The sequence below is a fragment of the Hylaeus volcanicus genome, chromosome 1, assembly GCF_026283585.1.
Source record: "Hylaeus volcanicus isolate JK05 chromosome 1, UHH_iyHylVolc1.0_haploid, whole genome shotgun sequence".
In the NCBI taxonomy this organism is placed as follows: Eukaryota; Metazoa; Arthropoda; class Insecta; order Hymenoptera; family Colletidae; genus Hylaeus; species Hylaeus volcanicus.
The window spans coordinates 15524505-15550579 of record NC_071976.1 but is presented as its reverse complement, the minus strand read 5'-3'; the positions used below and the strand labels follow the sequence as shown (position 1 = coordinate 15550579).

The 26075-nt window shown below is 39.0% G+C and overlaps 1 protein-coding gene across 1 annotated transcript in view; it reads left to right on the top strand.

Moving 5' to 3' along the window:
• Nucleotides 1–1869: 1869 nt before the first annotated feature.
• Nucleotides 1870–26075, top strand: part of LOC128882041 (ephrin-B2-like) — a 110108-nt gene continuing 85902 nt past the window's right edge. The window contains exon 1 of the mRNA XM_054133614.1: nt 1870–5644. Within this exon, the coding sequence (XP_053989589.1) occupies nt 5526–5644 (119 nt within the window). The 5' untranslated portion in view covers nt 1870–5525. The remainder of the gene's footprint in view (nt 5645–26075) is intronic.

The following is a 26075-nucleotide window of genomic DNA, read 5'->3' as shown; positions in this document are numbered from 1 at the left end:
TCTCTGATTTTCTACGTGTGCTCGCGGATTTTCGAGGAAACGTCTTCCTACACTTTATTCGTTCAACAGTCCTAAAAAACCTTTGACTCGTAAAACCAGCAACGGAATGAAAGAAATATGGACAAATGGAATAGGTGCAGCGACTTACAAACATCGCGATCTGCTAGAAAAAGAAGCAAATTTCTGTGATCTAAATAAGAAAAGAAACTAGCTTTCAGATAACAATTGAGTAGATCCTAATAAGTGTACAAATATTGAAGCATGGAAAATGAAATTCATAAAGAATTTATTTTTATTTTTACTCCTGCTGGCGTTGTCTGCAATGGATCTATGCAAATACAGATTATTTCGCGAATTAGTATTTGCAGAAAATTGTATTGCAGTAAATACTGCTCTAAAATTATATACGCGATATAAAAGAAAAATTTCTATTCTGTTTACATGGAATCATGTAAAGTAGTCTATGTATTTTATTATACATTCCGATCTTTCATCAATACTACACATTAATCTAATTGAAAGCTAATAAATATAATTTAGAGATCGGTCTAAAAAAACCTCAGAAGTGAAACTCGATAGAAATGTTTCTCGAGTTGTTATCCACACTTTTTCGTATTAAAAGTTTCCGTCTGTGTCTTCTTTAACTTGCCAGACCTCCTATTTTGTAAAACGCTAATATTGGCAGATTAACTCATGGGACAGGATATGCGACGGAACTAGGTTTGGTCCATCACGTATATTTATAGGGCCGGGATCAAACGGGTGTTTGATGGAAGCTGAAACTCTTCGAAGTGTTACAGAGCGAGGGCAAATAGAGAAATAGAAACCTGGAGGGCGCGTGCCGAAAGTGAAACAGGAAACGAGGTCTAGCGGTGATCGTAAGTCAAGAAAGCACTCTCGCTCTCTTAAAAGCCTAATGCCACGGGAAAAGAAAACTACGAGGGGGGCTAATTCATAGCTAGGCTAGGATCTCGAGGCGAATCGTGATCCGGACGGGCCTCTGTCGTGGTTATGCGCGCCATGAGCCGTATGGAAATTTTCAGCGACAGTAATGAGGCTTAAGGGGCGGTTGTGTAATCAGTGTGCTCCAACTCGATGGAAACAATGTTCCACGGGGCCGGTGTTCGCACTCTGAAAATTAAATTCCACGCGAGTTTCGCAATTTCAGCGGGTCCGTGGTCACGGAACCATTTATCACGCCGCCCGTTTGCTTTTGTTAATGAGTGTCAAACTGTCTTTTGCGACGCTGGCAATGCGTGAAACGTCTTGATTAAATGAAAACAGGGGACCACCGTATCGCGGTTTTGTCATTTAATTCGATCGTCGTCGCGTTTAGAGTTAAGCGAAGATTAGAGAAAAATATTACAAATTCTATTTTAGGTATTTGGCGTTGTACAATTGAAGTAAAATAATATTTTAAACAGAAAGCGGAATTTCTGCAAATAAACTATTTTTAATTCACGAGAATATAACGTGTGAAATTATGGAACAACCTTAAAAACTGAAACTTATCTATGAAGCTAAATTCAAATTATGTTCGAACGACAGTAGGTACATTTCTCGTCAATATCAATGAAATACATTAATTACCTACGAAATTATTGATAATGAAATCTTGAAACTAAAACTAAATTTTTATTTTTAGGTTTTTTATGAATTTTAAATTTTGATTATTGATATTTTCATAGTTTTGTATCTATATTATTTATTATTATAATATGATTGAGGATCATATCAATTTTCTTTTGAAATATGATTCTTTTTAACAAGGATTTATACTTCTCTTGAAAAGGATTAAACAATCGACCAAAATATCGAGATAAATGAAATGTTTCACGTACAACTACAGTTTGACCACAACATTCAGGTGATCAAATTACTAGAATATACGAAGCAAACAATACAACACTTCTATCATTTAACGTGAAATAAAAATTCCTTAATTTAAGTCACTCGTGACACGGTTCTCAATTGCTATTATTTGTTTACAAAATAGAACAAAATAAAATTTTCTTCGAGAGTAAGTAAAACCCAGTCTACTCTTCAAACTCGTAGGCACTAAAACGGTTAATGGAGGATCAAAAACAATCGATCAATTTCGCAACTTTTGATTCGTTTCACTCACAGGCGATGTCAAGGGAATCGTAAATATTTAAAACGCGGTATTAAACGGAGAGTGCATTGAACGATAACTGAGATATTTAACTAAGAAATTACGTATCTTATCCAGGCTGGATAGTTATACGAGTTCTTTTTAATCGTATTCAATCGACTTTGGAAACTTTCCACGGCCAAATTAACGCCCAATGAATAAAGTTCCCATTGATATATAATTCCCTCGCGAAAATTACTCCAAAAGAATAAAAAAACAAAAAGAAATCCAAACTCAGCTGAAATTTACGGCTGCCGTCGCTCTTGGATAAGATAAACGATGTTTATCGAACTATACAAATTATTCTCTATCTATAATATCTGTGATCGTAGATCGTCGAACAATGTTTTCTACGCGCGATTCCATTTGGAAAAATCTGCATATTTGGATTAGTGCCACTATAAAAAAAATGAACAAAATATAAAAATTAAATGACACGTAGTCAAAATCTAACAATCGACAAATATGACGCTTTGAAATTCGATGCAAAATTAGTTTCTTTCGAATAATGTCTATATTCCTTCAGAATCCAAATTAGGTTTTTGGAGCAAAATCATACCACGAGTTTATTAGCGCTTAACTAAATGTTTTATACAGATGGAAAGTGGATTTATATAACAACCACTGTCAAATGGGTTTTTTTTAGAGAGATGAATTATTTAAAAAAATAAATACCATGTGTTACGCGATGTATTCATTTTGAAAACTTACAAAACATACAAAACAATTTCGTGTTTCAGAAATTATCCGATCCTTTTGTAACTTATTATGTAATTTGCTTCTTTCTACATATAGTTAATTTTTTGTCTACAAATTAATTTCTTCCCTTCCCACTTTTTCTTGTGTTACTACGTTCACACAATTGTGCTTCTGTTTTAAAATTTAAGGTTTATATTTGTACACATATAAGTAAAGAGTGTTATGTAGTCTGATCGAAACATGTTAATAAAGACGACAAAAGTATTCTAGCTTAATTTATCAAAAAAAGAGGAAACCACACGTATCACATATCAAACGAAATTCTAAGAGCAAACATATTAATTACAATGCATTAACAATTCCCGACAAACAGAAGTTTTAGTTTAGACAGAAGCGAATGAAGTTGATTTAAAAATGTCTTAAGTTTCAATTGGCACCATTTACAATTTGGATCAAGGAAAATCGTAACATTTCACGTAAATATAACTCTCAATTCGTATCCAAATATGTGAAATAATACACTTTTTCACAAATATTATATATTCGACAGCACTTGTATTCGCAGACATGATTTCTCGATAACGAAGTTGAAGAACCATCAAAATCTCGATAAAGTTATGTAACTTGTAAAACTTCATCGAAGCTAAAGAACTTTTCTTCAAGATCAAACGTCGGCATTGCCATTGCAACCTCGCACAGTCGATAGGAGACATAATACCGAATGCACTTTTGTAATTTTAATAAAGTACCGTAAATATATATTTTCTACTCGCGTTCTGAATCGAAAAATATAACGTTAGTTTCGCTAATGAAAAAGCTCGCGTACCACTGATTTATACAATCTTCGACTCTGCCACTAGATTCGAGAATCCTAAAATATTCACTATCCAAAACTTAAAGAAAAATGTACCGTCCCCTGTTCTACGTCGCACACCCGATGATTCCCCGCGAACTAAACTCGTCGAATCACTGGTACAAAAATTTCCTATTCTCCGTTGACTCAGAAATAAAACTCTCAACGTAACGAAAACTGCACGTTCCAGCGACTGGGAAAAGGGACGTCGGAGGTATATTCGCGGCGCGACAATTCCACGGGGAAAAGACACGATCTCGGTGGTGGCACTTGTCTCGTATCGGCACACTCTCAAGCAGGCCTCGATCCTCCGACGGGAGAGAACACGGGCTAAGGGAGATCCACTCGGAAACTCGCGTCTCGCGAGCAGGCGGCGTAATACCGCGTAGTCGGCGAGCGCACCGAGACACGTCGGCCAGCGCCGCGGAGGGAACGAGGGTCCTCGTAGTTCGTGAGTTCTCGGCACCGCTCGGCATTCCCCGCCACCCCCGTTCGACGCTCGAGACTGCCGACGCGAGACGAACAGCCGCGACAGCGCGCTCGGCCGACAGACGCGTCCGCGACACCGACTAGGAAGGAGGTTCTGTTCATTCTGCGTTCATGGGACTCGTCTCGACGTAGCTCCCGCACGATCTATCCGCTTACGCTCGTCTACGGAACAACGCGCGCCGACACGCTCCGTCGGGACGGGTGCAACGAGCGTTTTTCTGATCATTTTCAGATCATTCTAAAACATCCACCGATTAATTCCGTGCTCCGTTTTCACGCGAAGAGCGTCGCTCCGGTTGGCTACGCGACCCGTGCGAATCGCAAGTGCGTGAGAAAGTAATACCGGGGGTGTGCTTCAGGCGAGAAGGATACGTGCTACGTTTCTTGTGCTCTACGTGGGATCCCTGTGCGAAGGATTTTTTCCTCCTGGATTTTTCATGTTCTTCGTGCTCTCGGGTGTTCACCTGGATACCTGATCTGATGCGCACACACGACGTGCTTTTTTTTTTTGTTTAAATATTTTTTGAAGATCGTTAGTGAAAAACGTTGGAGTGAGTTTATCGTTTCTGGGTTTCGCGTCGATTCGCCGTGACGATCTTTCGTGAGATGATCGGCGAGTTTACGGTCGGTTGGTGGTTCGCGTGATACCGTCGGATAACTTTCTTGACCCTGAATCGGAGTGCCGGAGCGTCGATCACGGAACCTACGGAGCATCATCTCTCCGATGCGTCGCGAGTCTACCGGACCGTCTAGGAAGCTTCTTTCGTCGACGGCTCGTCGTTTGGATTGGATTACGGCAACTTTGGACCAATGAGAGGGCTGACAAGGCTCGCTCCAGGTGAGAGAAACACGGGGTGGACCCATGGAACGCGTACCTCGCTGGACACCGTTGCAACCAGCCGAACACCGGAACGACTCGATTGGTTCTAATCGCGCGCCGATCGCGAGAAATTCCATCAGTGAATTCCGCGATTCGTGAACACACTGTGCACGACCCTTCGCTCGAAGACTCGGCCAGTTTGGATACAACGCTCGGCGTTCCTGGAAATGCTTCGAGGATAAACACCCTTTGGCGAGGAAGGAAAGGATACAACACGGTGCTCGACTCGCGAGAAGTAGAAAAACAACGCGAGTAGGAGAACCGTTATAATCGAGGAAAGTGAAGTGTGGATGTGGTGTCCGTGCAACCGTGGTGGAACGTGGTTGTGGACGACGACAACAAAAGTGCGATTGTTGTTGTTCTTTTTGTTATTGTTGTCGTCGTTGTTGTTTGTTATTGAGTCTCGGTGAGCGTGGTGACGGTGGTTTTGGTCCGTTGTCCACGTTGTTACGATGGTTTCCTCGTCCTTTGTGACTTTGGTGTTCCTCGTCTGCCTGCAAACGGTTCTACTCTCTACTGTGAGCAACTGCGCGAAGACGATCAGCATGTACTGGAACACCACCAACTCCATGTAAGTGTCGCGAGTTTTATTGCTTCCTTTTTTCCACTCTCGATCGACGATTTTCCTGGCAGCGGGTGGGAAAACCGACGCCACGTGGCCGGCGCGCCGCGACCTGTGATTTTCGTCTACCGTTCGGCGACGTCGAGCCCGACGCTGGATCGTTAGCACGTGTGTCAAACCAGAAGATTAGGCGGAAGTTCCATTCGAACAAAAATTTCGTTACTTGTTCGATAAAAATCAGTATTAGGTTGTCCCAAAAGTTTCTTTTGCTTTATTAATAAGTAATACATGCACAATATTTTATGTTTTATGTTACATTACTGAATTGTGCACGATTCATTTTGCTCCATTACTGTTACTGTTACAACATGAACATCTATGAAATTAGATTGTCTATTTATATAAACACGACCACATAAAATAATTGAGTGCAACTCGCGAAAGAAACTTTCGGGACAACCTAATAGAATGAAACGTTGGATCGAAAGATTGATTGTTTAAGATTCTGTGGATAGGATCTAGTGTCCAGTGTTAAATGTAACGTTTTTGGATCCAGCGTTACATTTAGCTTGTTTTTGTGCAAAATCAGTGATCATTTCGCCGAAAGTGGATTTTTACAAATATAACTTCATTTTGATAGGTAAAAATTGATTTTATTTTGTTTACTTCTCGACACCGGTAAAAAATTATATCAAAAGTGCAGTAAATGTGTTATTTGTTCATAAAGAGAAGCAATTATTACTTTTGTTAGAAATCTGTATCGATAATAATAGAATCTCTTAGTATTCTCAAATCTAATACGAATCGCCGCAAGTGTTAGTTCTTGCTCCCAGTGGCTAAATTACCTACAACTTCTTTCGGACACAACCGTTTATCGGCTGTATGTAGCAAAGAAAAGAAATTGTCAATCACGTTTGACATCGCTCTTCAAATAGTAAACCTATTGCTTTAGAAACAGTTGTTTTTTCGAAATTAATTCATCTATATAAAGCTTATCTGTTTAATCAAATTCTAGTGAAACTTAGTTTTCGCTAAAACAATCACAAAATTGTGTAAATTGAAAGTGAAACAATGTGAATTGGTATTTTTCAAGTTAAACAACTGAGAGCTTACACAAACAACTGTTCGGTTGGGTAGACGTAGCAGATAAATGGCTAGCCAATGTTTCTATTAGACATGTATTACCAAAATAAAGGTTTGCCCATGTGCCAAAGCGTTTTGAAGTCGTCGCCCGGGGAATCGATTTCTCACGGCGTCGTCGCTTTTGAGTAACGGTCCGCCTCCGTCCATATTCGGCGGAGCTTTTATCGCGTCGCCCCGCGGTATCGCGTCTGCCAAAATTACAGGGTGCATCGCGACGTCGCGCTCGCTATAATACTCTCGCGAATGCCGAGATCGTTTCGTCGCCGCCGTCCAAATCGTCGACGATAAAAGGGAAGAAACGGCTACTTCCAGCGGTCGGTGGTACGGGAAATTGCTCGCAAGATACGAACGATCAATTTCCTGTCGGATATGTTCAAGTTCGTCTAACTGGTTGCAACGTTCTTCGCGTGTATCAGTCGCCTTGTCTTCCTCCGTTAATGAGACCAATGTCGTTAGAATTCCAACTGGTATATACTTGTTTATTAAATGACGAAAAAGTGGGAAAAGTGTTGGTGAATGCCAAGAAAGTAAATATCTACGATCGCAAAGAGCAAATATGGAAACAAGAAGTTATTACATAGTTCGCGTTCAGAAGTATGACTATGGAGGGATTCTTCCTGGGCATTATTCGCTTTTGTCCTTAAGTCAGTGTAAGAGATAGTGTACGAAGAGTATAGGGATAGTTAGTGTACTCTCTTTGGGCAACTAGAAATACTTCAAAACGATTTGATAATATAGACGCAAATTAAAATACGCGATAAGAAGATTGGTTGGTAATAGAACGAATAAATTCTTATATTTCCGAATATAAACAAAATCTTATTTGCTAATCTAGAAAAGTATAGAATAAATTGGTAAATTGTAAAAAGTAAAATATAATAAACTCATAAAAAATGTTGCAAGAATAATGTTGACGAAGGACAAGATATCAATCAAAATAATTTGGGAAGAATAGAACATCGAGTAGCGATAAAACTTCTTGTTAAGAATATGTAATGTTATTTGGACACTAGAGTAACCATACAAACATACTTTATAAGGCTACTGACGTTTCGTCGTATCAGATGTTTACTTCTCTTCGGAACATTATTAAGATCATAATACTCGAAACTAGGAACAATGTAGGAAAGTTTACATTCTGTGAATCGAGGATGAATAATTTCATTAAAAAAAAAAAAACCCTAAGCATTATTTAAACATCTAACGGTAGTTAGTATCTCATTTTAGTGTATCATTACTTGTATAATCCAAATAATTAAAATAATGTAATTATAGAACTGTGAAAGTGTGTGAAGTTTTCGTGCAAACAAGTGTTAAATGTTCGTGAACGTTGGCTTAAAAAATTTCACGCGACGCGAGTTTCGTCAGCAACGCCATCGTTTCGCGCGATACGTGTAAATCTGCACGCGTAACAAGGCTCGTTACTTTATCACGGAAAAAAATCTATAAGTGATCTCGTTGCTTCCTGCCCAGACAGCGAACGAAATCGCTGGCGCATGGCAAACCGAAGCGCGGCAGACTCGATTCACCACACCGCCAATTAAATCCGCATTATGTGGTTAATCTAATTTGTCACGGCATTTTTCTGCTCTTTCGAGTCACTGGATTCACGTACGAATTGGTAGCAAAAAGTTACACTTGTCACGACACCTGAAGTTCGAGTATAAAACCGAGTCGGTTGAACTTCGCGTTGAAATCGCCGAGATTCGGACGTGAATGCCAATCAAATGTAATTTATGATCGTGTAAGGTTTCTCTTGATACATTATGCATGCTCCCCTTTACTTCAGTTCTTGAGATTATTATAAACGTATGATAGACTTCCATACATTTTTGGTTACATACTTTTAATATATTGTATTCGACACGAAAATGTCGTGTATGTTTACTTTTACGATTTATGTTAATATTTAGACAGTTTTTCCCTTATACTTGTTAACATTGTTTTGACAGTTGTACATATAATTTGCAGACGTTTATTTTACCTGAAGAGACATTAGTGAGTTTAGATACAAATTTATACGTTATATTTGATATTTGACGTCGTGTATTCGGATTTTTTTTTTGTGTATGAAATGCTAAACGAGCCACTGAAATGAATAAGTTTATTTTCGTACAGTTGAAGAATGGTCTTTACGGCTAATTGTAAGTAAAATACATTAATATAAACTTTAACATGCTCGCCTTGTGTGTACACCTTGTAAAAGTTATTCGATAACATCGAACAACTAGAGACACTCCTACCTTGGAATAAGGCCGAATGTATTAGATTAGACGTTGAAATCACCGTGAATCGTGTAACAGTTCTCTCTGAGCTCGAGCTACGAATATCTCGCAACATCACTTCTTTCTTTTGCAAAGAAGCGGCATCCTTATATGTGGCTTGTTAGTCGAGCAATTTCTTTTGCTCGTTACGTAGCAATTTGCGTAGTACGCGATACTTTTTACCATCGCCCGATGGACGTGTCAATCTATGTTACAACGTCGCGACTCGCGTCAACGTTTTAATCGCCCTTATACCCTTTTTCGAGCGTGAAAAACCTGCTTGGCGTATAATTTTCTCCATCGTTTGAAACTTGTCCATCATTTTCTCGATAATCGCTCACGGTATCCTCTGACTAATTCGATTCGACAAGGATCGCTAGTAAAACGTGAAATTCTTCCGAAATACCAGGCGAATCTACAAAAATTGCGAGAGTGTCAAATATAAATACTTCAAAACGAGCACATCGAACTCATTTTGACATGAGAACAAATTTATACGGTCTTGAAAGTTATAATCTGTTAATATGTTACTGTATTGTCGAATTAAACTAATATGCACAACTCGCTATAAATGTGAAGTTTTTTATTCACTTTAAGACATTTTTTTTCTATTAAAAGTTCTGAAATAACCGTTTAATACTTTCATTATAAACGTTCTGAAATAACTCATTAAATTAAGGCACACATATAAAGTGAAATTTAAAAACGCGAAGAGATCTTAAATATTGGTAAAAAGTTCCATAATTTGTTGCCGTACATGATAGACTGTCTGAAACGATGGCACGTTATATTCAGGTTCCCCTGTCCGAATGTATGCGTGCGTGGATCGCGCACAACGAAATCCGGCACCCTATTCTCCTCTCGTATAAGGTCCCGACGCCGACGTCCGGCTGACTTTGACGATCAGTTTGAAGTCGCGCATGCATTACTTATCAGCAGGACGAGGTGGCCAGGTTCGGCGTGTGCGTGCCACGTATGTGTGAGAATCCATTTCGCGAAGGAGAAGGACGTTGTCAGACTGTCTTCTTCGTGGGACGTACGGAGAGCAGTAAAAAACACGTCCCGTGCAGAAAAAAGTCGAAAAGGAAGTAACGCGTATAGCGAACAAAAAAAGGCGAAACTGAAAGAAAAGACCGAGTACGAGAACCCATGCTCTCGGAGACTGTAAATCTTGCCTGCTTATTGGGAAATCGCAATTCGCTTTATGAAAGGGGCATAAGAAAAATGGAAAAAATTGAGTGAACAAGACAGAGAGAGAAAAACGAGGAAAGTCATGAGCAAAGCATGAAAACCAGTGGCTCTTTGATTATCGTAAATCTGTTTCCATGGAGTGCATACATACATACGCGGAAGGCGTATTGTTCTCCCGAGCTAAAAAGCGGTTACTGACGTTTACTGCCTCGTTGTGTTTTCAACGGGGAGAGTCTTTTTACACGGCGAAATGTATTAAAAACGATTGCTTTGGTTACTTGGACGTGTCGTACAGACTGAAGTGATGTAAGAGTCATGAAAAATATTGTATATCTTTGAAAGAAAAGAAAGTCGTTGGTCTTAACTCGTTTTGTTAATTTCTATTTCTATAAAAAACGCAAAAGAAAAAGATAGTCCGAAATATGTTTATTGCGAAGTAAGATGTTGAAAGCGATACGAGGGTGCACTATGTCTTGGAAACTTAACGTTCTTTTAAGTCATATGCCAAAATCGATACCTACAAATACCTATGCGTACTCGAAATCAAGAAATTGTACTAGGGTAGAGTAATAAATCATTTGTAAGTTTATCTATACAGAGCTGTCGCTAATTTCAAAGTTTAGGGTTCGACCAAAGATGCACAATTGATTAGTCATTTCGCGAGGTAACTCGTAAAATGTTGATTTTGAGGAATAGCCATGCTTTTACGCGAAATAACGACGGAGAAAGCGCAGTCGCAGCGTCAGAAACTGTAGCGCCGCTGGAGACTTCGATGCCTGACAGGAGATCTGCCGCGGCAGATTATTGAACTCTCTCGACCACGGCTAGACGATTCTATCGGGTTCAGGAAGGCATGGAACGGTCCATGCAATAAGTATACATATTTCTATTTAGTTATCGGTACACTCACGTTATCGTGCGTTTCATATTCTACTTGTTTTCGCGCACGCGTAACACGCCCTATCGTATTTTTAACCAGTCGGCGTCGTTAATTCTTGCTCGAATAGGACGTGCTGACAAAGTGTTAAATTATTTCTAATATTTCACGATAACAGTGCTGATATTATCGATATTTCAAAGATGATTACGCGTGTTCGTATCGACTGAGATATTTATGAAACGAGTTTCCATGGTAAAATATGTTTCGCGATGCTTTCGACCAGCGAGGACCAACTGTTGTTGCTAATAGGGGAAATAAAATTAAGTAATATTCTCTGTAGGTCTGAATAATGTATTATAATTTAAAATAGTGTCAAATTTATTCAAGATATACATATATTATTAGAAAAGCAATGGCGTTCCAAGTTTTTATTTCATCTTTACCAAATATTTCGACTGTTAGATTTTCTCGTGGCCTTTAAATGTAAGAAAATATTTAGTTTAATAATACAATATTCCAACGATATTAAACATTTTATGATTGAGAATGGCCAAAGATTCTCGTGGTATAAACGTGATAATCAAATAGTAATGTTATACCAAGCATCAATGAGAATTATTATAAAAGTGTGTGAAATCTGACAATGATTCTCATGTTCAAGCTGTCTTATATTTGGCCTTAACGAAGATGCAACAAATAGAATAGTAGTATTTAAACTTTCATTTTCACAACTGGTCTCTGATTTCGTATTTATCTTCACTAAAATCTTAATCGTAAAAGTATTTACCTACCTAAATACCGTCGAAAATGAAAAGAATACATTACCCTAAAATGTGTAGACTAGGACTTACATTTTTTAAAAATGTTATTGTATCGTCAGATGTCAATTTTATAATCACGATAGATATAGCTCTATTCTACTCATACATTCTGAATTTTTTTCTTAACTTGCTAGATTTTGCGCATTAATTGCTTTGACATTCATTTCGTTTCGGCAAAAAGATTTTTTCATTTCTTGCAGTTTCGTCCAAATACGCGTATATTTAACAACGTACGTACACGTCGAACGCAGAATTATTGTACGGATTACCGTCCATAGCGTGAAAGTTACGCATCAGTCGGTTCGATGGACGTTCGACAGGAAAAAAAATTTGTTACTTTTTCTGGGAGAATACGTTCCTACAAAAAACATACTTTTGAGTAGCTACATGGGACGTTCGTTCGCTCGTTATTCTTTCCTGGTGTAATATTTCGTCACGTGTCGAAAAACAGCGGCCAATGAGAACTAGTCGGCGTTTTACGAGCTACCTTCTGGGAAGTTGGAAAGCCAGCGTCGTGAAACCTTTGCAACTGTTATTTTAACGTGAACCCAATTATTCCGCGCAGCGAGTCACGTACACTAGCAAGCATGAGTAAACTTAACGAATGACAAGTTGTGGGTGCAGCAAACAGTGGACACGTTTTGACAGAGTTCTCGATACCGTACATACAACCTTGGATCAGCGATGGACAAAATTATGTTCGAATAACAGATAAAAAATAAAGTCGATTTTGACATCTGTTAATTCAGAAACTAAATTAAAAACGCAAGTAGTCGGCATAAACATTACTGTTCAATATAGTAAATGTATAGTAAATAATACTTTCAGTTCGTTTAATGAGATAGACGAAGAATGTAAATTTTCAACACATGTTCTATTGAAAAACTATACGGATAAGTCTTTATTCGTTTAATGTAAAATATTATTTCATTTCATGATTGAAATTTTACTTTTTATCGAATACATAATACGCTATCAAAAGCACACGCGAATAAATTACTAAATGCGGTAAAATGATGGTTTTAGCAAGTCGAGTGTTAATGATACGTGGTCTGAAATTAAACCACACCGAAAGTCTTAATTTCCGTTGATCTAGATTTCGTAAACCGTTACACTTTAACACGGCCTCGGTACCGTTATTAAATTGCTGGTGTACATGCCGACAAAACTCGTTTTTGAAAACCACCGGAGATTCCTATTATGTATCTTCTCGGTAACTCTGTTTCGTGGCGCTTTATAGCTCCGAGTATTAAGGCAACATCGATCTGCAGCAGCCACAGACCAGTGGTTTCCTCGAGGAAACTAGTACCTTGAGTATCCGAAGATTGAGAATTCGCTACCCGATTCATGGAAATAATCGTTGGTCAGTACCTAGTCTGCTACCGTGTCGAATCATGTGAAAACAAAAAAAAACTTCTGTCACGACGCCGACGTAACGTGAAGAGCGAGATATCACATGAAAACCGTAACCGTGATTTGGAATGTGGAAAAAGTCTAGTAATTTCTTTATTTACATCTACCTAAAGTTTTGATATTTTCATTATTAGTATCTACACACAGTGCTTGACCTCAAAAGTTGAATGTTTACGGAAGATTTGTACATATTTCTTATGTAATCGTTGTTGAACATGAAATGTAATTAATTCTTTTTCCTGAAACTGTCTCCGCTTGAAAATATAAAGAATCAAGAACCAATCAATATATCAAGAATCGATCAATATTGTTTCGACCTTTTGATCGTATAACTTCGATCCTCTTCGGAAGTATATTTGAATTAAGAATTCCACTTGCTTTCGAATAGTGAGGTTTTATTTTTTGGTGTAAATGTCAAAAATTTAAAAATTCATAATAAACTATGTTTAAGGTGTAAAACCATCAAAGAAACAAGCTTAAACGACCAATTAACCTGAAGTTAATTTCCTAAAATTAGAATAAATTCTTAAATTGATTTACACTAGTATCGAAAATCCATTAGTGGCTACAACCAAAAAAACAGCAACAACCCTACATTAAACGAATAGAACATTATTGTCTTTTCTCTTGATGGGTTGACACCTTAAACCTTGTTTATTACTAATTTTTTTTATTTTCAGAACTGAGAAAGTAAAATAATAACCGAAATAAAGTAATTATCAATAGCCACATTCTAGTAATAATTACGCTAAAGGTACATAAACAGTTGTAGTCAATTGCTGGGCAAACTTAAATACATTATGAACGGAGAAAATTATACCATCGAGAAGGGTTTATCGAACGACTAATTGACACTTGCGTTGATCATAGGTACACGTTTTGACTCGCGTGACTCGGTAGTCGGCGTTCCTAATGATGCAAATGTCTTTCTTCCGGGAGAAAGGAACCTTGTCGTTAAAGATAAACTATTTAAGAGGCCGATATCATCTCTGTTTCATGTTTTAGATATATTTCATTTATATATTTTATACATTAGTAATAATTCAATTAATAGTACTCTCATTCATAATCCGAAGTGAGTTAGTGTACGTGTAGATGAACTTTTACGCAACAAAACAATCAATAAATATTCTACATTATCAATATACACTTCTGTAATTATCGAATACAAAAAAATATACAAAGCGATCTAATTTCGACTACATTTCTCTACATTATTTCCATATCATTTGTAGTTAAATTTGCTTACTTCAGTTATTGACTTTTACTTGATTCAATTACTAAAATTCACGTATATATAATCATTTTCATAATACTATTACATGTATCGAATTCCAAACGAACCGCAAAGCTTCCGCAGAATATTTATTCTTATACAAGGAAAAGAATTCAGAACCGAGAAAGTTATGAATCGCATGAAATCCCGGTTGCGTAGACCGACGGACGTCGGGGCGTCTCTTAACGAGCCGCAAATTAATTATTCATCATTAAAGGCTAACGGGCCGTGTGGTGGAATCGCGTCAACGGTGTCCACGCGAGAAAAACGAGATGCGAGACACCGCGGCGACGTTTACGAGTGCGCGGACAGCGCGTAAATATCTCCATGAACTTGCGGGACGCCTTCTTCCTGTTACCACATGTTTCGCGTTCCATAGGATTCGTTGGATCAAAGAGAGCTGCTCGCAGAAACGCACGCAAAACCTGCGATGGGAGGCGAAAAAACGCGAAAACGCGGCGAAGACAGCGGCTAGAAAAGCGACTCCGACTGATTTACGTACCTATAAGTACTCCCGCTTTTGCGTGATTTACTTTCCAACCAGGGACCCGTCGCTTTATACGCGCCCGCCTCTGCGCGGGAAATCATTGCATTTAATTAGGCAATAAAGCCCAGATAGTAAAACCACGAAAACGATTCGCGAAGAAGCGTCTCGTCTAAGCGGCGTGTGTACGTGCGCAACGTTCGAGTAACGTCTTCTATTCAGAGATGGACGAAATTCTCATTCTAGGTTTTAAATTGCGAGTAACAAGCGAACTCTCTGGAATTTCATTCACAGTCTTGTTATAAAAACTTGCGATCATCCTTTTGTAAGTCATAACTAGACTGCGGATCTTTATGCATTTATAGGAAATTTGAATGTACAAGAACCTACAAAATGCGAACAATATGCAAGAATATAAAAAAGATTGAAAGTAAAGTTCATGTTACAATATTTGCAGAATAAAAGAAATTCCTATTTAGGTTCAATTTTTCTAGACACGTTCGCGAAGATTTTATTTTGCATAAAGATCCGCAGTCTCGTCATAACCAAAAGTTATAGTATTTAGGGGAGTTATTTATTTAGAGGACATGAAATATTTTCCTTAAATTTCCTCCACATCTACAACGAATAAACGTGAGTTTCTCTTTCCTATAAAATATTTATTTCCATGTTATTTTTCTTAGGTTTTCAGGGAAATCAAATTAAGAGAATTAACCGAAATACTTTATTTCATAATTTCATCTATATCTGATTTATGTAACGGTCCAAGGAATCGTTATACAGAACAACCATTCTTTATTAATTGAACTTTAAGGAAGACGCTTGAGTCTTTTTTCATTTCTCGAGTTACTGTAACTTTTAGTTAATCAACGGACCCACACACGCACACCGTATTGAATTTTCTCCGTCGTTAGCGGTGCTCGACGGGAAACCCCAAGGAAAAAGTTCCTCTCCTCGAGACAGCGCAGCAGGTTTATCGGGGACCGTCGGCGTCGTCTCGGGGCAGCGTGCAATAAATCCCGGGCGTTATCAGTATTTAATATCTTCGTTAAAAATCCGCGAAGAAGGCCGCGAAACAAAAGATCATTATTAGCGTAAGCACCGCGTGTACATCATTACTCGGTGTGTCCCGTGCAACCGGTGCTGCTCCTCCCGCTTCCTGCTACGGCAACAATACGGAGCCTACTCGAGTCCACCGGCCAGGGGAGAAAAAGTTTACGTCGGGGGCGTTACGAGCTACGAGGACCGCGTTACGGTTAATTAAACGCGAACGGAGCCAGGGACCAATAGCACGATCGCCTGGAAACTGGAAACCCTCAGACGCGTAGAGAAAGCACGTCCCAGTGACGCGTCGGGCGCCCTCCAGACGAACAGGACCACGAAATCGTCAGAAAAGTGTCCTTCCACTGGGCAGCTGTTTCCTGTTACAAAAACCCTACGGTTTCGGCGGGGGGGGGGGCGAAGGGAGGGGCACCTACAGGGGTAGCAAAGCCCCCAGTAGCGTTGCGGTTAGGACTTACATGCGATTATGTGTTCTCGCAGGGCCCCGTGCACGACACACCGTAATCCATAAAACGCGCGCGGCCTCCACGCAACCCGCACGAAATTTATGCCCTGCCTAATTCCGGGAGGCTCGTTTTGGTCGCTGCAGATGGACGCGATGCGTGTTAGCCAAAGGGATACGAAAATGGAAACGAAATTGCGTCCGGGGTGGGGTTAATTGTTTCCGTGGTGCATTTTTGGTAGAAATAGGCATAGGGGCGTGTAGGAAATGAAAAACTGATAGCGTATGGCACGATAGTTATTATGTGGCTGAATTTTAAAAGATTAGTTGTGAGATTCTTCGTTGTTTCCGATAGTTACCGCAACTGTTCCTTCCGTATATAAAAGCGAATAACATAGCATATCCTAGTTACTGTCGTTACATTTTACATATCTTCTATGGATCTCTCTCTCATGCGAGTCGTTAACATATTAATACCGACACAGTGTAGCCCCAAAAGTAGCCCTTAGTTGAAGAACGTAAATTCTACAGAAACAAGAATAGACGGTGTCCATTTGTGATTACAGAAAATCCTCAACAAGAGTACAGAAAATTAACATCTTTTAATTCTATGATACACGTATGTTAATAGTTTAGCGACTATGCAGAGAAATAACTCTAAAATTATTCGTTATATATTCACTTTGTCCGATTTTCTAGATGTTGTCAATAACTACCAAAATTTGATACCTCGTGAAACTTTAAACGCTTCCAAAATTTCATTAGATACCCCTACTTCAAGCACGTCTAACGCGCATAAGGGAAATCAATGTTCCCGACTCGTGAAAATTAATATTTGCTCAACATCACCATAGATGGGGGAAAACGGTTGGAAATAAATCGGAGGGGGAGCCGGTCGTACATCAGAATTATAGAATAATCGGGCATTGTGCGGCGACAGATAACCTTCGACGATGACACGGCATAAACGATATTTCGCATTACTCACGCATACCATTTTTCCGGGGATTTTCTACCCCACACCCCTGTCAGTCCAGGATAGGGAAAATTTTCGTCCAAATAAAATCATCAAATAATGAATGAATCATAAACAACTATTTCTACATTACTCGTTAAATGTATTTAACGTTGTAATAAATATTATACTGATATAAGTATTAATGATACGGTAAAATTGAAAATTCGTTCCTCTCTTTATATATTTTACAACTGTAATGACCTAGGCAAAATTCATCGTTTCAAAGATATATTTTATTTTTTTTGTAAAAACTCTATTAGTTTGTTTAAAGAAACACATCACATAAGCCATTTATAATTAAATCCAAAAAAAAAGTAAAAACAAGAATATTTTTGTATAATATATGTACATTTAAATATGTTATATTTTTATTTATATTTATATACATATTTTTACATGTATAAGTACGAATATTCACCCTTCTTTATTATTGAAATTACAATGAAAACTTTACGATGGTTTTTGTACCGAAGTACTATAAGTTCAATATTCAAGTTATAGTTGAATTCGTTAAATAACATATTGTGCGCCGTGGGGCAAACGTAGTCGCAATGAAAATTTCCACAGCTCAGCAGGTGGTGGCGCATAAGACGCGTGGGCAGACGTTACAGATGTCGGAAAAAGTGTATCGTTCGATTCTAGATGGGAAGGAGGAGAGATGGCACCCACCCGGCAATAATCATTATTACGCCAATTAATTCGCGCCTACGTGTGTACACTGAGCTATCCGTGGTCAGCACGCGATTCTATCTGCGAAGGAACGTCATTAATAGCTAGTCAGATATCGCTATACACTTAAAATAATTGCGGGTCCAAGAATGTGTGAGCACAGTGTGTGACGTCGAGAAGCGTGTTCTCTATGACAGTGCTTCCCAACAGGTGTGCCACGACGAGTGTGGGTGTGCCGTGAAAAATTTCTAATAAATTAATGAAAAGACTATTTGCAAAAGAGTAGTTTATCACTTGGGAATACTGCAGAGAATATTCTTATATCATTTGTTACCAACTATTTATGGATGCAAACGTTTAATTAACCACGAAAAGTATAAAACGGTTATTTTTAATGAATTATTATTAGACTTTCCAGAACATACATGGGTTATATAAATTGTTGGTAGATAACGATTAATCAATCATTGAAAATTGGTAACAGTAACGACGACAAAAGTTGCCAATATAGTTTTCTATAATACTGTAATTGAGATTAGATCGTATATGAATTTAAATAAGCAACTAAATTTTTTCTATTGTTTTTTTTATCGTTCGATCTTCTGCCTCTAGTTTAACGAATTATTTTATTTTTATAGATCCCTGAAAAGGTTAGAAAAGGTGGGACCGAAATATGGTTGAGTTTGTTAGAATTATCTTTATTTACCGAGGAAGTATACAATTAACGTGCATTCTGGAAAGTCTATCTAATAATTATCACTTTAAAACTTAAATTCTATTCACTGCGCAAAAGTAGTAGCATTTGAGTGGCGTGAATCTTGGACAGAATAAATTGTTTAGTTTTATCTCAAAGATTTATCGATCATTTTAATAAAAAACAGATTACTGTAACTGTGTAATATTAAGATTACTTCCACTATCTTAAGAAGTGCAACGTATAAATTCTAGTCTCTGCCGTGTGTTGCAATGCACAAAGGTTGAGAAGCGCTGCCTTATGCGCGCGCGCGCGAAGGAATAATTTCATTCCCACGGGAACCCGCGAAGAATCCCCGCGTTGCTTCAATTAGCTCATGATCGATGCCTTCATTTTTTGTCTCTGCCAGGAGGCTCGTAACGCCTTTCGTTTTCAGAGAACTTTAACGCATTTTAACTGCCCTGGCTACAGTCCGTCTTCGGTTACGGGGGCTCAATTATCGATCATAATTGAGGGAGTGTTACGAGCGAGAATGAAAATGCTCCTTTTCGGCATCAATGCTCCGCGGCATCGTCCACGCCACTTCGCATCGCGATTCAACGCTGCTCGATACTAACTTCGGAATACCTATTGGGTTTAACAGGTGCCAGGAAATTAATTTCTTTCTTTCAAGTACAGCGATGAAATTACGTATTCGGGTTATTATTTAGATGGAAATTTGATCGCGAAGTAGTAGGTCCTCCAGTTCTTTCAAATTTGTACGTATACAGCGAGAATGAGGGTGATCGTACTAGCATTGCAATGATACTATGAATCGAAAGTAACTTCATCGTATAAGCTTAAAATTCTTCAAGTTCAAGATCGAGCACTTCATTTAAAGTTTAAAGTCTGATCTTTAATGTGGTTTGTTCTAACGAGATGCAATTTTTTGTCGCGGAGTTATCGCGATTTAAAACTAACCTCACACTTTGGCTCTACTGGTAAACAATCAGACTTACACATTGGGAGGAATGTGCTTTGGACATGTATGGATAGTAAAAAAGTTCCACACAATATCCAAACTTATTTTCACACTTATTTCCACATTTTTCGCACATTCAACTTTAATATACCCTTTATAAAAAAAATAGGAAAAACATTGTTTAAACCAAATGTATGACTTTACAGTTACAACATTTTAAATTCCCTTACACAGTCCGCACAAATGCGTCGCCACTACCTGGAAAGTCACCATCGTTGAAGTTGTTCCATAGAATTTAGGAGTTTAAATGTCATGCTTCGAGTCTATTTATTCTATTTATTCTATTTATTCGAGTCGATTTATTCGTCTATTTTTCACATAATGGCGCAAGCTCAAGGCTCGCTATTCTTCGGGCAACTAGGATCCTCCAAATCGGTCGCGGAGCGCAGATCAGTGTAAATCGAGGGAGGACCCGCAGTAATCGGTCGAATATCGAGTCAGTCGAGAGGAAAAACGGACGGTCCACGTCGGTCGGACAGATCGTTATCGCGTTATCTCCGGCCTTTGTTCCCCGGTTTCCAGCCGTGACATCTCAGGGCAAGAACGAGTCAAAGACCGCGAGACAAGGATCGGGACAATGTCGATTTCCGCGGCGTCACCACACCCGGAAGAAAGTCCGTTCGAATGCCGATGATTTCCGAGGCCTCGAATAAAAGAGGCGGCGACGTCACGCCAGCGGAGACACACGCGTGTTTCTCGCTGGCTGAGAAAGAGAAAGAGACGCGCGTGAACCGCGTATAAGTGCACGTTCCGTCTGCGAAACCGTGGAGGAGATTGCACCTTGAGGTCCTGCGGTGCACGTTCCATGAAGGGACGACGACCAGCGAGGGAGGGACGAGAGACGAAGAGAAGAAGGAGCAAACACGAACGAGAGGAACTGCCTCTACGGTCCCTTCCACGACGTATCCTCGCTTGCTCGTCCTCATTTGTCTCCTCGGTTTTCGAGCCACCGGCCAAAACTCATGCCTTTCTTTCTCGCCCCTCTTCTCTTCTCGCTGGTTGCTCCTCCGTCTACTCGTTCCCTCCTCTTTTCATTTTCTCCTCCTTTTCTCTATATATTTTTTCTTTTTTTTTTTTACGCCATCTCGCTTCCAATCCACCGCTCGCTGGGACCCTGAAAGGCCTCGCGGCTCTGTCAGCCCAAAGGAAGGGAGAGCGGGAGCAGAGGCTTTTTCGAATCGAATCCCTCATTGTCGACTCGGTAATTCGAGGAGGATCGAAATAACCCATTATCCCGTAATGAGCGGTGCATTCACGTCCACGTGGGGATGGGACGGGGTCGTGTGCGTGAGTGCGTGTACGTTCCGTACTTTTGCCGCGTACGCGCCACACGCAACGATGTTACATTTACATAGCTACCGCTCCGATGGTCGCCGATGACCACGGACGGTGTGTACAGGTTGTTGCGTCGCGAGTCCAGTTGTAGTTGCTGGTTCAAAGATGACTGACTCACGTGGGCCGCTTTATTCGTTTCATCGACTCCAAGAATATTCGATGGAACAAATATGGCGAACAACGTAAGATACAAAAATTAGTCACTGGTTTTCAATCCAAACGAAGATAAACGAAGATTGTTAATTTTGACTCATTCGGAGACTCCATCGGTAAGGGTTCTATAGCGGATTCTGTCTTAAACCCATATCTTTACTGGAGATATTGGATATTTACAGTGGGTGTAGAAAGTATTCGTACACCGATCAATTTCCAAAAAAACTATGTAAAATTGTAATTTATTAACTTGTTTTTTATGAACAATGATATTCTACATATTCTCGGAAATGTTTAAAATAGATAGATTACAACAAAAATAGCTATTTATGTAAGTTGCGAAATTAACAAGAAAAAAACAATTAATCGATAGAAATGTTGAAGCAATAAATATTCGCACAACTGTTTAAAAGTACTTTACTGGAAATTTGATGTTTTCTAATTCGTAATTCTAATTCGGAGCAATAAACTAATGTGTTTACGTTACAAACTCTACTGTAAATGGTTCGTCGTAAGAATCATATAAATACTTATTGCCTCTATACTTTTACCCACTTTCGCATTTTTTTTTGTTAATTTCACAAATTATATTAACTAGTAATGTTGTTTGGACTATATCTATCTTAAAGACTTCCGAGAATATGTAAAGTATCATTGATTACAAAAAAAGAAGTTAATCAACTACAATTTCACACAAAAGTTTTTTGGGAAATTGATCGGTGTACGAATGTACAAATGTACGAATGTACGAATAATTGTTGCTGGAAGTTGAGACTGGAAAATCCTACAATAATAAAGGTAATCGGTCCGATGAGTACTAACCCTACGTAGAATGGCCCTGCTACTTATAACCTGTGGATAGAATCACCAACTAAACATGTTGCTTAGTAACCATCACTTCCATTCCGATAACCATCCTCGTAATCGGTAAATAGATCCTTACCCAGCCGATAGCGATCTGGTTGTTACGAGTAAAGGTCGATTCAGACTATACGACACGTTCCGGCAACGACACGTACCGGCACCGACACGACGAAACAATTCAAACACGCGTTTTAATGAAACTATTCACACTTAACAGACACCGACCTGAACGTTCCGTCAACGGGAATAGTGTGAATAGTTTCATTAAAACGCGTGTTTTAATGTTTTGTCGTGTCGGTGCCGGAACGTGAAGGTCCGTGTCGTATAGTCTGAATCGACCTTAACACGTATGCTTGCTATTCGCAACGTCTTGGGGCACTCAGATCTCTAAAATTTTAATGTCAAAAAAGGATCTTTCCGTACCGTGCCTGAATCCTTTACTTCATACTGCGTACGGGTGAGAAGATGAGACCCGTGAAGAACAAATTTATGCACAATTTAAGCAGTAATACCATCGAGTATCATCTTCTCATCCCTATGTCATACCTTGCAGTCAAGGACGGTCCGTCTTGGCACCCTGCAGCCTTTACTAAACCGCTATTTTTATTCTTACCAAGTATTTAAAAATCTTGTACTGTACCATACTTTTCCATATTTGGTCATAACGCTCGGTAAACCGTATTACTGACGGTGGGGGGTTATCCGTCAATCCCTGTGTGCGCAATTCGATACGATGGTAGGAAATGTGTATTTTTGTCATCGCAAGATGTGCCACATAGCGTCCGGTAAATTTATAACGTGCTACCTGAAACGGCGCTCGGCATAGCTATTTCAAACCTATAAAAAGCCCAGATTTCCCTCTTACCGCTAATAATACTCGCGATTGATTGTACTTGCGGCAGAAACTTGCGTCAAACTCTCGATTCATCCGCATCGGAAACGTGTCGAGGCTGTCTCATCGACGACTGACTCTGTCTATACAACCAGTGTACTTCTTTTCTAGCAAGCTCGTTTAATATCACATCAGGTCAGAGGTAGTTCCCGTTGCGCGTTAAATATGGACGTATGGGACTATTTATACTCGCCAGGCAGGCTGTTTCTTTTATAGACCTCGCGGAAGGAGAATATGTACACATGGCATAGATACATGCGAATAGCACGCGACGCGTCAACTCTGATCGATAGTTAGAAAACTAGATAGCTCGATCATTGCGAGCTTCTTGGTTTACTTTTCAATTCTCGCGGCATTATCTGTCGTCCCGTTCGACCAGTCCAAGCGATATCTCTTCGAAACTCGTGTAAAGACTTATTTGTCGCGAGGCATCCCTGTCTTCCTGCTAACTTGCCCGCTTCCTTCTACCCAAAACTCGAAACACGCTAACGGTTATCTTATTAGCCGAACGTAATGTGAAAACACTTCGACGAAACGTTTCAGGATCGAGCTTCTTGGAAACTTTCCAATTCCTTGTTGTTAAGTGCTCAGTAGTCGGCGCGATTGACATGGAAACTTTGCAACGAAGATGGCTGTTCGAAATTCGAATTTGGCGTTTTGGAAAGTGGTTCGTGTGATCGGTAAATAATGCAAACGCACATCGTGAGTCGCGAGTTGAGGGAGAAACCGAAGAGACATCAGGGATAATTTTCCCTCATGTGGCACCGAACCCTCGACAGGTCTTCAAACCGAAGCCGACGGGGAAAGATTCTTAAATTGATTTTATTTAAAAATGTACTAACTTATAATAGATTACATACGTTGTAAAATCGTATGGTGTTAGGCTTGTTACCTTTAGTAAACGCGTAACTTATAAATAGTCTGTGGATCTTTATGCAAATTAAAATCGTTGCAAGCGTACTAAACAGGGGACCCAAAACAGGAGCTGCAAAGGTCCTTCGAAATGTTAATTACGCGGTCTACACGCTGTATTGACGCAGAGGAAGATTATTTTGAGTAAATAAACGTGTGTATAAAAACTTTACTTGTACTTTTTTCTTTTTATAGCAAAAGTTCGGTTTCTTTTTAGACAGACTGTGTATATGATAGTATACCATGATATACTATAACTTTTTTTTTATAGTAAGGGTATTGCGCATAAAACTAATTAGAACTGTATTTTAACAGAAAGATCGTATAGATTTAAGTATTTGCCAATTGATTTTAAAGCTTTGTGATTTGGTTTAGCGAAACTCGCTTATTACTCCGGCAAAAAGTGGTCAACGGTGTAGCTAGCGCCATCTGTGGAGCTAGCTTGAAACTACCGAGTCGCTCGCTCGTTTCTGACTCTCCGAAGGATCTCGCTGCACTAAATCCTTGCTCCCGCAAGGGGAACTTCTCTGCTGCCGCGTTCGCCCGAGCCGTTCCACCTCGAAGTCCTCGACATACCTTCGGTGAACGGTGGTATGACTTTGGCGTATCGGCCGGTAAACAGCGTCGCGTAATGAAGTAATCATCCCCGTTATCGGCACTCATTAATCGATCCACCTCGACCAGGCACAGTTACCTTCCAGCGCAGCGGCTGCTTCCTCGATAGTCCGAAAGGATCGCTCGATAGTATCTGTCGCACGTTTCGCGGTATTTTCCCGTCGCGAATCCCGTTGCTTCAAACCTCGGGAAACAGAATTCTGAATTTCCATTCGCGGGTCAAGAAAAAACAAAGTGCCACTTCGTGATACTGTTATTCTTCTTTTTCTGTTTTATTGAGAAAATTAGTTATGGTCCAATACTGATTCAGTAAATACTGTTATTCTTTAACTTTAGGGTAACACGCTAAAGTTCGGTGGAAACAATACGCCATTTTAAATTTACTATTTTTTCCGTGAGGAATAGAAATGATGAATGTGACTGGATACTGAAATTATATTTCTATTTTAATATTTTTTAGGAAAGAATAGAAATGATAAACAAGATTAGAAGCTCTAATAATAGTAGGGTACGTGCTATTCTCCAGAGTGGTATCAGCGAACCAAAGAATTAAGAATAGTACTAGAAAGTTAACAAGTCTATCTAGCGATAAAGGGAACCGGTGCTTTTCTTCTTATATTTTCTTAAAGTTTCAGTTAACAACAACAGTAACAACAATTATGTCCATACACAATGTTTCCATACTTATCAGTGCCCATACCAAACGACATATCAAGAGTTTTTAAAAAAATACGAAATCATTTAAATTTAATTGACAGTATTAATACATAAACACATTTTTTGTATAAGCAATATCAAAGTGTAGCAACCCCCTTAGTACCGTACAAATTTTGTTATGTTCCGATCAATAATACTTTAAGAACTATGCAGATTAGGAGATATTTTTTTAAATTAATTTATGTTTCTTAACAATAAAGGTAATGTAGAATTGAACCTGTAGAATTTTAATTTTTGATTTTTATCCAAGTTTTTCTCAACTTCACACTTATTTTCACAATAAGTTTGTACTTAGTTCATTTTTTGTTGGATAGTATTTCTTTGCATAAAATATAACAATTAAGTTATAGTAATTAACAACTATTAAATACTAGGAAGTTTCCCAAAGATATTTCTTTATTAATAGTGTCCGTGTATTATGCCAGGTGTGAGAAACACTCTAACACGTTGCGAAAAATTTCTTTCAAAAATGTTAATCTTGCTCCTCGTTCTCACAGTTCGGGGCATTGCTTACTTTAATCCTTATCTGAATAAACGTATCACTTCGTTTATCTTTCCAAATGCACATCGTCAT